This window comes from Charadrius vociferus, unplaced genomic scaffold, assembly GCF_000708025.1.
Source record: "Charadrius vociferus isolate BGI_N301 unplaced genomic scaffold, ASM70802v2 scaffold169, whole genome shotgun sequence".
NCBI lineage: Eukaryota > Metazoa > Chordata > Aves > Charadriiformes > Charadriidae > Charadrius > Charadrius vociferus.
Genome location: NW_009652966.1, coordinates 1,324,053 through 1,339,773, shown reverse-complemented (window position 1 = coordinate 1,339,773; position 15,721 = coordinate 1,324,053). Strand labels below are relative to the sequence as shown.

The 15,721-nt window shown below is 36.3% G+C and overlaps 1 protein-coding gene across 1 annotated transcript in view; it reads right to left on the bottom strand.

Moving 5' to 3' along the window:
* Positions 1–1,713: 1,713 nt before the first annotated feature.
* EIF2S3 (eukaryotic translation initiation factor 2, subunit 3 gamma, 52kDa) overlaps positions 1,714–15,721 on the bottom strand; it is a 17,621-nt gene continuing 3,613 nt past the window's right edge. The window contains exons 2-12 of the mRNA XM_009893119.1: positions 13,697–13,760; positions 13,097–13,224; positions 12,853–12,974; positions 11,342–11,436; positions 10,015–10,173; positions 8,608–8,742; positions 7,583–7,677; positions 6,546–6,690; positions 5,941–6,110; positions 4,742–4,914; positions 1,714–2,463 (exon numbers count right to left, since the gene is read on the bottom strand). Of these exons, the coding sequence (XP_009891421.1) occupies positions 2,400–2,463; positions 4,742–4,914; positions 5,941–6,110; positions 6,546–6,690; positions 7,583–7,677; positions 8,608–8,742; positions 10,015–10,173; positions 11,342–11,436; positions 12,853–12,974; positions 13,097–13,224; positions 13,697–13,760 (1,350 nt within the window). The 3' untranslated portion in view covers positions 1,714–2,399. The remainder of the gene's footprint in view (positions 2,464–4,741; positions 4,915–5,940; positions 6,111–6,545; positions 6,691–7,582; positions 7,678–8,607; positions 8,743–10,014; positions 10,174–11,341; positions 11,437–12,852; positions 12,975–13,096; positions 13,225–13,696; positions 13,761–15,721) is intronic.

The window sequence follows — 15,721 nt, the reverse complement described above, 5'->3', positions numbered from 1 at the left end:
GCTCCTAACCTCCCTTCTTCCCTTGGGAAGGATCAGAAACAGACTTTTGGCCAGACACACTGTTCTGTAACAACCACCCCACTCTCAGGCAAGTTTTCTGCGTGGCACAGCACACATGCACGAATAACGAACCTAAGCCTACCATCAGAAGGAAGTGGAGAACAGTTCAGAACATAAGAAACTGCCCTGGGAAAGGGCTGCAGCTACTAAAAAAACCCCACCAAACTAGCCCAGCCTGGAAGAGCCATTATGAAAGCAGGCTGATGCAAGAATGATGCAAGGCACTTCATCGCCTCTCTTCTCTCTAGCTCCCACCAGTTCCTGTGCACACCATCAGACAAGCAAAGTATCACTTAATATTTCAGAGGGAAGACAACACTTTCATAAAGCATTTCTTAACGTTCCTGATAGCAGATTTGTTAGGTATATGTTATCAACTACAGCAGTATCAAATCATGTTTTAGACCTAAATTAAGTAACGACCTACAGCTATTTAGCTGGAAGGATGTAAGGCTGGCTACTAATCCCAGCACTAGGATGATACTAGTACTTTGCATTTATTATCTACCCAAGTGAAGGAGTACATTAAGTGTTTTGGAAAATTGTGGCACTCATTTTTTGAATTGCAGATGAAGAGATTAAGGCCCAATCTCCAAAAGATCTGGACGCCTAGAAATGCTTAACCAATTTGTCAGCAGCATGTCAGCATTTCAGTATCATCAGACCCACACATTCTGTGTATGGAGAAAGAACTCTTTGGACGAGATTTCACCCTGGTGGTGGTGTCATCCCAGCACTCTGCGGTAGCTTACTTTCTCTTTTGTGTTCACCCTCATGCTCCCAAACTAGGCAAGACATAAGTTTATCCAAACTCCTAGAACTCAGAGTTCCAAAAATGATCTTCCAAAGCATGGAAGATGCAATCTTAAATATTTCTGTTTCAAAGACTGCATACTGCTCAAGTACTAGAAGAATCAGGAAGAACTAGAGCTGAACTCTATTTCTTTTAGAAAGGAGAAGGACTATAAAAAATTAATGTGTTTAGTCTCAACACCATGCGAGGTAGAAGTACTTTAGAAATGGAGAAACTGAGTATAAGAATGTAGATGGAATAAGGCAACACAAAACACAATGCAAAATCAGGAACAAAACTCAAGCTGCTTCATCAAAGTCCATTTTGATGGGCAAAACAGTATTTACTTTTAGAATGCCCTTGAAGACATTAAACAACCGAACCCAGGCTTTGCAAATGAACACAGTACTTTGGATAAAAATATGAAAAGTAGCATGACTTGCTAAATAGTCTAGTATATAAAATACCTAGAACTATGTACCTTAACACAAATTAAGAAGTTAAACCTAAATGGATGAAAGTATTAGCACCCTACAGTAAGTTTATTACATAATGTTTTATCCTAAGGAGTGATTCAGGCTAGCTAAGCAAAAGTGGTTTTACACTATTTTCCTCATCTCATTCTGAATTCTGTCTCCCCCACCCCGAGTCATTCCCTTCTACAGCCTTTTCCAGATATTTTATAGTTCAAGATCATAGCTAGTATTTGCTCAATAGAACTTTGAAATAAGGAGCTTACTCCAACTGTATGAAGAGTTCTCGGGTCACCCACACAGAGTTCCACAATGACAAGCACCTATGTTTCGAATTAAACACATTATTTTTGTAAATCTATTCTAAAATAAGGTAAAAACCAGTACTGCCAGTTCAGATCCAGTTTACTTGTAGTTTTTCTTTGGAGGTTTAACCAAAACTCCTTATAATATTGGAAGTGATAAATTTAAGTCAGTCAACATTGCCATCCTGTGTAATACAGCTAGAAACCTAAAGTCAGAACCATACAAACCAACAAAGAAAGTTTTTACTGTAAAGACCTGTCTAAACAAAACAAGATGCTGTGCAAAAAGGGTACTAGTCTTCAAGCGGAGCTTGGTTTTTTTTTCCTTTTTATTCTCGCACTGGTTGAACAATCGCTGCAGTCTTTTGTTACTGAGAAAAATTGTATGAATTAATGAAAATAAGCAATATTTTATTTCAATATCAGATTTATAGTTTGTGTGTTACACTGGGGCTGGCTTGACTGATATTAAACAGATATGTCTGAAACACAAAATAACATAAATTAGACATGCCATGGGACATGTACAATTAATTTCTACTAAAATGTGGATAATTAAACCCACTTCTACGCCAATTCTTTTACACTTTTAATGGTGATAGTGACTAGTATTTTAGTAAGAGGGTAAAATTCAATAAAACGTACAAGGACAGCCATACAACTCAAAGATAATGTTTGCACAGCTTCCAATTCCACTGTGAAAATATACCCCCTCCAAAACAGAAATAGGCACTTCATCTTTAAAAATGAAGCACTCTCTTTTGTTCTTCAGTCATCATCAACAGTTGGCTTGATTGTCACTCCTCTTCTGATTTGACCCCAACCAATTAAACTGCAAAAAGAAAAACAAGTTTATATTATTTTTAATAGTAGTCAGAAACATCCAGGATAAATCAACATCCTTCTGTCATTCTTATGTCTCCAGTTCTCACATTCTGAATTTTATCCACTTCTCTCCCACCCAAGATATCCTGTAAGATCTAAGACTGGGCAGTGGAAACAAAATAAAAACGGATGACGGACGCAGAACATTTGTACGTTTGTAATCAGTTAAGGATGTCTTTCTGAGCAGTAAGCCAAAAATCTGAAAACGTTTTAACTTATGTTGCACTGGTGAACTGTAAATCTACTCACAGCTTGATTTCTCTCACCTATGATTGCAGTACTGCATTACTTTCAAATGGAAATGAAAATATTAAAATTCACACAAGATGACAGTAAAATTATAAACAGAGCTGTAACTCTCAATGAATGTGTAACCTATAAAAGGTAACTCAACTCTCAGGTAAGTTTTACTATTAATATTCAATAACATTAAGGCCCCTTTTATAGGCCACTATTGCCTCAGAAAAATACGCTTGTAAAAAGAAATTAAGATGATGTCCCTTTCCACAATTAGCAGGCAGTCCATGTTATTAATACTACTGTCTCTAAAACATTTCTGTTTTCTGGCATGGAGATACACAGAAACAACACGTGCATATCAATTTAGTGTGCTAAGCAGTAGAGCCTGTCTTTAGACACCAGAAGAGACATTGAAGTATGTTAGCCCATCACTTCCCGCTTTTTAGGACCATACCCAGACCGTACCCATAGGTTATAATTAGTCCACCTCCAAATTCACAGTTCATTGGAATCACTAGTGTATCCTGTTTGCTTGGCCATTTGCTGTTTAACCTCTATGCTTCTATATTATTTACTTTCTATTTTATACCTCCTGTTCATCTCTTGCTTTCTCACTTTCTTCCATCTTTTCAGTACTCCATTGCCTCAGGCTACAAGTTTCTTTTCACAGTACCAACTGTGTATTATCTTTACTCCAATTGGATTTAATTTTGTGGCTTTCCCAGTTTGTCTCCTTTCCCTTTTCTCAACTTTCAGTTTCCTTATGCTGTTTCTTTGTCCTTTTAATACAGCACAGAAGTCAACTTTTTAATAACGGGACCTTCATAGCAGGCTGCCACTACTTGTTCACCCCATAAACCAGAGACAAGTGGGCTTTTTGGCAAAATGTGATCATGTTTTTCAAGTGGGAAGTAATCTACAGAAGCAACAAAACTCGCATTAAAATTTACACGGGCTGTCAGTCTATAGCTCAAAAAATGCATCGTTTCAAATATAAATAGGTTCTTCTCTCCCTTCTGCTTTCCCTGACTTAATTTGGGTCCTGTCTTTTTTCTCCCCAACCCCTTCAAGAGATGTTACATTTTAATTGGATTTTTTTCAGGGAATAATCTCTTCCCAAATTTGTCAGCTAGCTCCGAGACAGCAAGCACTGAATTCTCATCTATGCTTTCCTGTTGATCTGAAAAAGAAACACACATCCATGGATAGTTAAACCTTGGTTCTTTTCATACGGTAGGGACTTCTTGTATGAACAGCTACATTCCCTTATACTTTCCCTTCATAGTACAAGAGCTGTGCAGGGTCAACGAATCTACATACCCTTATGTTCTTACGATATTCGTGTAGTCTTATGGAACACATAACAGGTACAGTATGCATAATTATCTAAAGACAAGTATGGCAGTGAGCTTAAAATGAATCATCAACTAGTTCTGCTCATTTTCAGCCTCCAGATGCCACTGTGCAGTCAACCATTTTCTACTTGTAATTTGAATGGGTCAATCCAGTCGATGCTTTTTTCTTTCCTCTCTAGTCGTAGTACATAAAATACTCAAACCTTAGAGTGTCCCTCCTCTATTCCCCTGCTATTACTTCAAGGTTGCACTAGAAGTCACATACAACTCCACAGGTTGAACATCACTGACTTCAGTGTGTATAAAGACAGGCTTTGCTTAGGATTACTAGAATTTTCAAACCATGCTGCCGAGATAGCCTACTGTTAGCTCAATTACAGCATGGCAACAAACCATGAACCTCAGATGTTTCTTTGTCTGTTAAGTAATAGATACATACCCATTATAATGCTTCTTTTAAAAGAGGCTAGAAATGAAATGAAGCATCCCACAATAGTGGTGTCAATATGTTAGGAGAATCCAGAGGAATTTTAAAAACAGGCAAATATCTAGAGCAAAATCAGATCCATGTATTTTTTTTTACTAACATTAAAACAACTGTGTACGTCTACCAATTTAGCACCAACTTACCGCCAGTGTTTTTCAACTCTTCGACTCAGGGCAATTTTTTCTCCCACTTCTGTGCATACTGGGTTAGTTAGCACAATTTTCCCCAAATCAGCCTTTACTGCACTGACTCTCCCTCCAGTAGACAGGGATCCTATGTTTACCATTAAAACCTCATTCTTTGATAATTTTTGCACCTGAAGTAAAAAGTATAAAACTCTTAAACAGAAGCTTCAGTATTTAAAAAAACAAACAACGTACTACAAACAATATAAAGTATCTCCAGTTACCTAGATGCCACAAAAAAAGATATATCTGAGAAATGAAAAAAAAAATGAATATCCCCACACATAAACCACGCACAAAAGTGTAGTGGATAAAGTTTATATTTTAACTCTTGTGAAAGGACACATATGTAAATATGTTGTGTATGTAGTACTGTAGATTCTTGTTGTACAGAAATCCCAAGAAAGTATATCATGCCAAAATATCCTGAAGATTGCACATACTGTGTATTAGAAGCAAAAACAGTCTTAGATATTACTACAAATTGGAATGTTATACCGTTCTTTAAAATAATATGGCTATTCTCATTTCCCGTATGCCTACTTTCATCAAAATGATTTCTCAAAAAAGATTTCATTTCACAGGATAATGAGACAGCTGAGGCACTTAACCTACTGTTGCATGAAACAGTTAATAGATTTAACAGCTAACAGGAAAAACTATGATCTTCCAGTTTGATTTGTGTAAAATGGACCATGGAACATGAGACTGTGCTGTGCATCAAGTTCAGTTTCTTTTCAACTACAGTGTTTCAAAAATACTTAGCTTTAAAAAGTTCTTTAGAGAAAGAATCTATAAAAAGCACATAAGTAGGAAGTAGATCAGTCTGTGTATAAAATTAATTATTGCACAAATAAATAGGCTGATAGCAAAGAAAAACAACTACCAATATGTTTGGAAGAATACCTAACTTCAGAAATACACAAATACTTTATTGTACTTTAAACTACTCTGATACGAATTCCTACTCCTCTGAAAAGTTCTACAATATTAAATAAACAGGTATGTTTTGTGACAAGCATATATGAACATGGAGACAGAACTACTACATGAATTTAAAAAAATGTATATACTAATAAAATTTAGCACAAGACGTTAATAAAATAAATTAGAAAAAAAAATCCCACAGTTATCTTTCTAAAAAAAGGGGTACAAACCTTTGCAGCTTTCTTGTCTCCTTCAGTGCGCACACCTAATAGTCGTCTCAACAAGAAATAGGAAATTTCTAGCTCTGTAAATATTTCTGGCAGTGCTCCAACCGCACCAAGAACTTGGCCTACCATTCGGTCAGCCCGACACAAAGTTGGATCAATCTTAGTTCCAACACCTACAACAAAACAAGAAAAGTCACAAGGAGTAATTGAAAGGTAGCTGTCTTATATATGTATTAAAATATTGGAAGGAGATCTAAAAAGAACATACTGAGAGTGTACTGGGAATTCCCTATTACCTGACAGCACTTTCAGAATGTCAGCAAGACTGAGCTCTGTCTAAACAAATGAAGAAATATTCTACGTTAAAGCCAGTACAGTTCACAACGCAAGTTAATCCAAGTTGGCTAGTGACATTCAGGAAAATTATTTATTTATTGAATATCTAATTTTCACACCCATGTTGTCTCTCCGTCTCTTTCTACATATATGTATTATTTGAAATTGCTCATAGCCTTTTTGTTTACTACACTCAAATTCATTGTTAAGTGAAAGCAAGTGTTTCCAATATGTATGAAGAAATGAATCTTTTAATAAGAGAATATTCTTACCTATAAGGCCTCCTGGAGCAGCATATTGTAGATCATTGTGTTCGGCAAAGAGTGAAACAATTTTCGAAAAGATTGGCTTGCACATGAGTTTTCCTTCACTGTCCTTGGACACAATACCAGGCCGGACCTCAATTTCCTGGCCCACCTAATTACAAAAGTGAAAAAGTGATTAATTGGTTGTTTCAAAGGAACATAAAGCTGACTACTAGTCACAGAAAAGACCTACTTCTCCCAAGATCTATTTAGACAAGTCCTTGGTTCTGGGCTAGGACTTCTAGGACTTCCGTTGCACTGATTATTGCAAATCGAACAATATTGAAAGCTCTGTCTCTTACAGCCAACAAAGCTCTTTCTCTTCAATACTATTTACAAAACTGTTCTAGCAAAGGATATTTATCAGCAATAATTCCAGTAATTAAATTTCAGATAATTTTTTAAAATGACATTTCAATTAGAAACGTTACAGCACTGAGAAAAAATGAGTTAATTCAATTGGTGCCAACTGATCAGCATCAATAAACCGCAAGACAAAGAAAATACAAGTTGCATAAATGTTCAAAGATTTAGTTTGCTTTCCAGTCTAACAGAGCAACTTTTAAAGTTTCCACTTATCAGGAGTATCCCACAAACAAAATTAAAAAAAAAATCAAAATACGTAGAATACTTAAATGGGGAAGTGGGACCTGTGGGAACCCATACACACTTAAAAGGTATCTTTTAAAGTTCTTTTGCTCCCCCTCTGCCCAGTAATTCAGCAAGTAAAAGCGGCAGGACAGAAAAAAAAATAGCTCCCTCAATTTTTGTAAGCAATTAAATTAGTTTCATTATTAGTAAACATTAAGACTATGGAAACAAAAATACATTATTTCTTGTTCTGGTATTTTAGAACAGGAGAGTAAAAATGAGGCACAGACAGATAGGACTGTATTCTAGTTTAAAAAACATTCAATTATATAGATTAATTCTGTATTAAGCATGCAAAATCTCTAGTCATTTTTATAATTACAAATCTCCAGACAAGAGAGGCAAAAGCTTACCTTTAAAACACCCTTTAGAATACTGCCACCAGCTACGCCACCCTTCAGGTCATCAACTTCACAGCCAGGCTTGTTGACATCAAAAGATCTAATTACTGAAAAGAACATACCATAACCAAGTTTGTATTATTCAAGATCAGGTTTTTAAAGAATTAGTGCCTTTCTTGAGCAACTTTGCTTCCCTATTCTTATTAAGGTATACACATATTTATAAATATTATAAAAACATAATTCAGGGATAACACTAAAATATGATGAATACTTTATTCTGAATTTTTAAGTATATAGTGGACTTTCTCCTCAAAACCATTTAAGCTGCTCATATACATAAATGGCTTTTTAAACTGCTTCTGCACAGCAAAAATTAAGTTAAATATCAGTATCTGAAAAAAAAAAAAGCAACGATCAAATATATTTTAAAAATCCTTCACAACTATATTATGAACAACCGTATTATAAAACCTTGTTTTAATGTAATCAATGTTTATGCATTCCGAACATATGTTTTGTAGGTCTCCCAAGTTTTGGGAGGGGAAGCAAACAGATTCATTGTAGTGGAACTGAATTTCAAAATATGTCTGACAACAACTGAGACTTCCAGGAGATAGCAGGACTCTAACACAGAAAAAAAAAATCTAACCAGACTACCTATAAGATTTTCATGGAAATAATTTATTTTTCAAATTCAACAGTTTGTCAGTACTGTGTTAAATCAAATTTAAATTCATAGCTACTAAAGGAATGTTTAAGACACGGATAAGTTTCTCATCTTTGTTGCGTTTTAGTGCTGTCATACACATAGAACATACATAAAACCCAGCAATTACCCCAAAGATATTTAACTACAGCAATTAATCAGGAACAAATGATATGGGTCTCAGAAAATATGCAAGTTTTAAAATAAGAGTGCACTAAAACCTCCTTTTAAACCTACCTCTTTAGAGCATTCAGCAACACGCAATTCCAAGTGTAGATACTTGTAATAAATGGTTAGCCGCAAAAGCCCGAACCTAAGCGTTACATACCAATAAGCCTTGGTTCAGATGTGAAGTCTCGCAAAGGAACTGGGATTTTCTTCACTATATACTCGCAAACTACCTCAATGTTGTATTTCAACTGTGCTGAGATTGGAATTATTGGAGCCCCTTCTGCAACTGTACCTAAAACAAAATCAAATTCAACATGAAGCCTTAATATCGTATTTACAGCAACATGACCAAGTGTTCTGTCATTGTTAAAAATACTAATGAATTTCAAAGCACATTTTATATGTATTTCCCACAGCAATAAGCATCAGAACATCTACCCTTCCCTGCAACGTTTTGGCTCAAACCAGCCAGACCTACTTTGAGCCAGTCATGTTGCCTCTGGGTAACTGCGTACTGAAGAGCTTTACAGTTGCTCTCTGAACACTGTGCAAGATAATCTTCTGCTCTAAGGCAGAATTCGCTTCTTACATTGTGGTCAGAAATATTCTTAAGATAGTTTCCTCGGAGAGACTGGATATTTCAGTATTCAATATATCAGTATTAAATTTACAGCCAGATTTCCTTCTGACAAACTAAAATTCCTATAAATTTGATGATCTAGTTTTTCAAAGTTTTGCAATACAAATACGTACTCCAGAAAAATCCTAATTTTATGGAAGTATTTATTTAGTTATCAAGGCTTGTTAAATATAATTAGTTTTAATTATATCCATGGATAACTGCAGTTCTCACAAAGAACTCCAAATTTACACATCAAGCTGCTCTGACATATCTGTTAGGAACAGCTTATGCAAGGCAATAATTCCAAACTTAAAAAAAAAGAGACACCCATTGGCTACTTTTGCTGGGTGCTCTGCAGCTTTTCGTATACCCCAGCCAAGGCAGAAAAGCAGAGAAAACAGTGGGAGCTCCTGGGAAAGACGAAACTCAAAGCACTAGACTAGAGTTGAGCAGAACTTTATGGACGGAGTAGGATAACCCTGTGTGAACTGGACTTACAGAGAGAGAGATGAAAGACCAATCTTTTGTGATTAGATAAAAGTACCTAATGCACTTACACCAACAAGGTCCCCCTAACAAGTACTGCTTCATTCTCTCCTGCACTGCAGTAAAATCACAGTACAATCTCTAGCAAAGAAACAATCCAAGAACAGACAATACCAAGACGAAACCATAAATTCAGTGAAAGCTACTAGACGAGTTACTGCTCTTAGTTTTACATCAAGAGCTCTGACCAACAGCCATAACACTATTGTACGTAAGCAGTCTGAAAGAGATAAGAAGCATAACTCCAAAGGCCTATTTTTCAGATTAACAGACTGTGTATACCAGCATCATCTAAGTAAGAGAAGTTTTTCTATAAACATACCAAAACCCACTATGTTTTGTCCCAACACAGAAGAATTTCCATCATGAACAGGATTTCTGCTGTTGAAAACTTACCTTGTACAAATGCAAGAATCTGCTCATACTGTTCTTTAGCCTGGCTCTCCTTCACCAAATCAATCTTATTCTGTAGAATCAAAATGTGTTTCAGTTTCATGATTTCTATAGCAGCTAGATGTTCTGAGGTCTGAGGTTGAGGGCATGACTCATTACCAGCTGAAAGAAGAAAAATGACTGCAATACAGAAACTATAAAGACAGACAAAACTCCTACAATCAGGACATCTACTTTCCATTGCAACTTCATAAAAAAAAAAAAAAAATCAGCTCTCAGTAAGCTACACAAAGCATCCAAGTTCTTCATTTCCCCAGAACTGCTAGCTTTAGCATCCACACAATATATGACAGATGAGAGGTTGCCAGTCCCCCATTCTACTTGTTCCCAATAGAAACACAATTAAAATTTCCAAAGATACTGACAGCTAACTTCTGTCTACTTGACTTACTCTATCCTGTAGGTCTTTAAACATCTCAGTACTGACTGTAGCATAATGGACAATTCACCTTTCAAGAAATTATCTTAAAATTCTATGTTTTTTTCTTATCACCAAAGCCACAAAAATGCCAAGATGCCCGAACTCTTTAACATCAAGCATGTGAATAGGGCATTTATCAGTGTGCATTGGATTTCAGCCATCCAACAAGCCAAGTTTGGCCTGATGTTCCATTGTGATGGTTAATCTCACTTGAGGTTTGGTCTATCACATTTTCTAGATCTAAACAGGTAGCACGAATGACAGCTTATCAGCTGTCTCAGACTATTTAAACTACAGTATCTGAAGCTGCTGTTCTTGTTTGTTGACATGCCCTATCCAGATAACAGAATAGCTATTTATCACGACAGAGCACTAAATTGTTCTATAGCCATATAAAAATGAGTTTTACTCACTTCTCATTGTTTGCAAATCAGATAAAAAATTGTCTAAATCAAGATAAATCTCCTATACCTTGATTCTATCCATATTCATCGGGGTTTACTGTTTGTACTGATGTTTGTGGACTCTCCTGTACGGCTAAGGCTACTTATTTAAAGCAAAGCAAAGCTTCAGAGACGTTCAAAAGCCAATGCATTTCCAGAAAACGATGTTTTACAGTACTGTGCTACTACAAGGTTTCATCTTACCTAACTAAGCTATCAATCAGGCCAGCTACCACACTAAAGAGTATGTATAGCCATGTGTAAAAAAAATAAAATCTTGTTAGGATACATTTTTTCTTGTTTTCATTGCTCACCCCGCTCCACTAAATTTTAAAACCCACATAAAGTTGCTTTGTGATATTAAAAAAAAAAAAATAGAGCTCTGCTTTTGTGTAGCAAACATTACCTATCAACAGTAAAGCTGCATCCATTACTGCTGCACCGTTCAACATAGTAGCCATCAAAATATCATGGCCAGGACAATCCACAAAAGAGACATGCCTGTTGTAGAAGAAGGTTAAAAAGAAGTCCAAAAGCCAATTATCAACAATTTCTCTGACTGATTTACGTGAGTGGCTAGGCAGACATAAAGGTTAAAAGCATCCTTACAATAGACAGATAAATAAACATTAAGACAGATGCTGTGAAGTAATACCTTTAAAATATTTGCATAAGAACACAAAGACTATTGAATGGCTATTGAATAGTTTTTCTGAATTTTAACATTCGATACCTTATATCCATACTAGGTACTGCTTTAATATTTCACAAATTTACTTATAGATTAGACTAGATTTAAATGCACCAGAATAAAGAACAAACAAGCCCACACACAAACAAACAAGGAAACCACCAGTGGATTTCTCTTACCGCTTTTAAAAAAGATGTCTCCCATTCTCCAATTTTAGAAAATTACGTGTCATTAATTACACAGTTAAAATCGCACTTCACTTCAAAGATTTATCCACAGAGATAACGTTGCAGCTCTTAGTTCCAACATTATGATTTTATTGTGCAGACCACAATAGTAGATTCACTACATTCTTGCCTGAACCTATTCAGTGAAGAATCCCTGTTTCCTGGTAGCATGCCACCAAAAATCAAGGGACTAATTTCCTGCTTCACTGACAATGTTAAAAATCTACACTAAGCAAATAAACAGTAAGATAAAGAATCCAAAGCTTTTAACCAATAGTTTAACAATGGGTGCATGACTGTCACACTCCAGCAGAAGTCTTTGTTAAAATGAGTGCTCTACTGGTAATCTCAGGAAATGAAGAAAATCAGTGATTACGGCACTACGTGTATTTTATATATAAGCATGAACTAGGAATCCTGTCGTACAACAGTCTTTGTGACTATTCTCATTTGAGGAATCATTGTAAAGACCCGTGTGACAACTTTTAGGTTACTATGTTTGCATAATGACCACACTCTACTTTCTTAGAAACTAAGTAAATAAAGGACACTTGACCTCCAGTTAGAGCCCTGACCTCACATTAAGCATCAGGCTTTCATATATTCATTTTAAAACCAAGTTTTCTGCCTCTAGGAAGAAAAAGTTTAACAAAGGCCACCCTACAAAAAGGAATTTTAAAGATGGGCTTGTGAGGTCCACATTAGCTCTCATTCTAGTGGCTTTTAAATGTACTTACATTAATAGCAGAAAAATTTAATTTCAGAGTCCTGCAAATACCCAAGGATAGAAGATACAGTTGTGCTCTATCATGGACTATGCATCCTGACTAATAAAAAAAACAAGACAGTTTAGATGATACCTTAGATCAGGGGTGCCCAGCACCGAAGAACATGTGGTCTGCCATAACAATATGTTCAGTTTGCAGCACAATCATGAATATTTTCTGTTATGTAAAATGAAGTAAACACAACTTATAGCATTCATTTTCCTACAGTTACCTGACTAGTTTAAAATTCCCTTTGGTGCCAGGAATATCTGTAGGGAACTCATCTGGGGTGCTACTTCCACAGGATCGGTAACACTCTGGCCGGGAACAGCTTGGGTCATCCAGCTTGTAAATCTGTAAGTAATTTTTAAAAAGTGAGAAAAAGTTTAATTCACCAAGGGTTAGTTAGTTATAAGCTTATATCCACCCTGAAATATAGTAACAACATATGTGCTAGATTTATAGTAATGACTCACCTTTGCATTAGCATAACCCAGCTTGATTGTGATGTTTCTTTCCAGTTCATTTTTAAATCTGACAGTATGAACTCCAGATATAGCTTTGACTACTGTTGACTTTCCATGGGCTACATGGCCAATTGTACCTATGTTTTAAAAGCAAGTGTTTGTCAATACATTGTTTAATTTTGTGCAATGTTCCATTACAATCAACACATAATTACCCCAAACTCTCTGCAGCCAGTAAGTCCAGAGCAGTCCAGAAGCACGTATGGGTTTTGCAATCATTTTTGTTTAAGCAAACAAGATCCTAAATTGAGCTCCCAATGGACAGATCTTTGCATTTTCATGAAACTCATTTAAGTGCCTAATTTTAAGGTAAAATAAACTTTGCTTCAGTAACTACTCCTCGCTTCATTCAACAGTGTTCCTGAAGTAAAATTGTTGCTATTCAAATTAGAACGGTTCAATAAGTCAATAAAGACACTGCATCTATATTACTGTCTGTTTCAGTAAGAACTTCTTAAAAATGTTCTCATGTAGGTACCATATGCTACTGCATGAGCACCAAAAAGAATCACATTAATGCACCCCTCTTTTTCAGAGGTTTGGTTTTACCTATATTAATTGTTGCTTGTCTGCTGATGACTTCTGGTGAAAGAGGCGTCAGCTTGGTAACATCCTGTATGAGGAAAGGTTTTAGAATTTACTAATCTTGTATCTAATTGTTTAGAGAGTATTATATGTATTTTCTTAAAAATTATCCAGTAGTTCTATTCAGCAAAATCCAACCAACCCCATTAAAATAATTTTAGATATGCATTCCAGTCTTTTAACTATGTGAAATAGGACAACTGAACAAACTCCTGACTGTAAATCAATATAGGTTGCAAATTAAAACACAGATTGTAAATTGGTATAGGCTGCAAGGTGTTAAAGATAGAAGTAAGCAAAACGGAAAAACTCCAATGAAGGTCTAGCACACAACCCTGCTCTTACCTATACCCAAACTTAAATTACACATAACAAGCAAATTCAATTTAACTTTCCATGGGCTCCATGACGAACAGCACATATGTTTTAAAAACAAAGGTTTGTCAATAAACAGTTGTTTAATTGGTATAAGGCTCGAATACAGTCAATATATGATTAAAACTAACACTTTAGAATCAGTAGGTCCAGAGATTTCATTAACACCATGGACTTAATTTTGGCTTTTTTTTAATGGTTACTTTTCCCTCAAATACTGTTATTGCTACTCTGGGTAGCAGACAAAAATTCTGCTGTCTTAAATAGCCTGTTGCATGAACCTGCTGGTAGCACCTGGCAAATCAAAATACTTACATTTCATATAGTTAAAAAGACAACTGGGAAAGAATTGGTTTGGGTTTTTTAAAGCTGTTTGTTCAAATATTGGAAATCCACTGAAATGTTCCTCTGTACTATTTTTGAAACTGTTAATTTCCACCCTGCACTGAATTCATATGGATGAGCTGCTCGGTTCAAGCAAAGATTCACAATGCTAAAGGAGTCCTCAGTGCAGTGTATTATATACAAATAACACACATACAATAATTTACATTAAATCATATATTGTTTACACTGTTACATGCAGGTTCTGTGCATAACAATCAAATAAACACATCTATGTAAAAATGTAAGCTCACCCACTCTATTCTCAAGATTACATGAATAAAATGCTCACGGTCAATAAAAAAACAAGTTTTGTGCACCTAACACAGGCAATTAAATTTATATTACTTGTCTATCTAGACCACACGCACTGAAGTCAACGATGGGAACATGACCTGCAGATGGCACTATCTAGCAGGGTGACAAGCACGTAAGCATGATGCAAACCCTGTCATCAAGAGAAATGTTCCTGGTGCACACAATTACGCATGCATGCATTTTTTTACTCAACACTGGTATAAGGCTAAGTTCAGCTATAAGCTTCAGTCAACTGTAAGCATTCAAGGGCCAAATGAAAAAGTACAGTATAGGCCTTAAAGGTAATTCTCACCAACCTCCCAATTAGGCCTATCTGTGCTCTTTCTGACTAGGCAAATACCATGGTCAAAAATGAACGGAAGATACTTTTTGAAATTACTAACATGCTTAGCTATAACACAAAAAGAGTTCTTGTGCTTAATCCTCAAGAATATCAGCCATTATTACTGCAAAGACAAATAAGCCCTTCTGGTTTGCTGAACACCAGGGAGGCAGCAACACGACTTTCGACTGCTTTTGTCTGCATTTAAGCGTAGTGAGACAGCCCAGACGAAACATTTAACCGGCAACACTACCACAGCAACAGACCCCTGCAACGGATTTTCTTGGTAGTCAAGAAAACTTTCTTGGTAGACCAACCAAGACAGGGCTAGCAACCCATCCATCTATCCCGCTTGGGAAACAGAACGCCAATATCTGGTTCTACTTGGGAGAGGGAAGAGTCTTTAACACCGCTGAAGCAGGACAGCGCTTACGAGGAGGAAACTGCACGTCTCCACCGCTGTCTCACACTGGCTTCACTCCCAAAGCCGGGACGCCGACCCGACCAGCTCTGCACTCACCTCACCAGCAAGCGAAGCGCCTCATCCCGTCAACCCCAACCCGCTGTGACCTGCCTAACCTGCTCCCAGC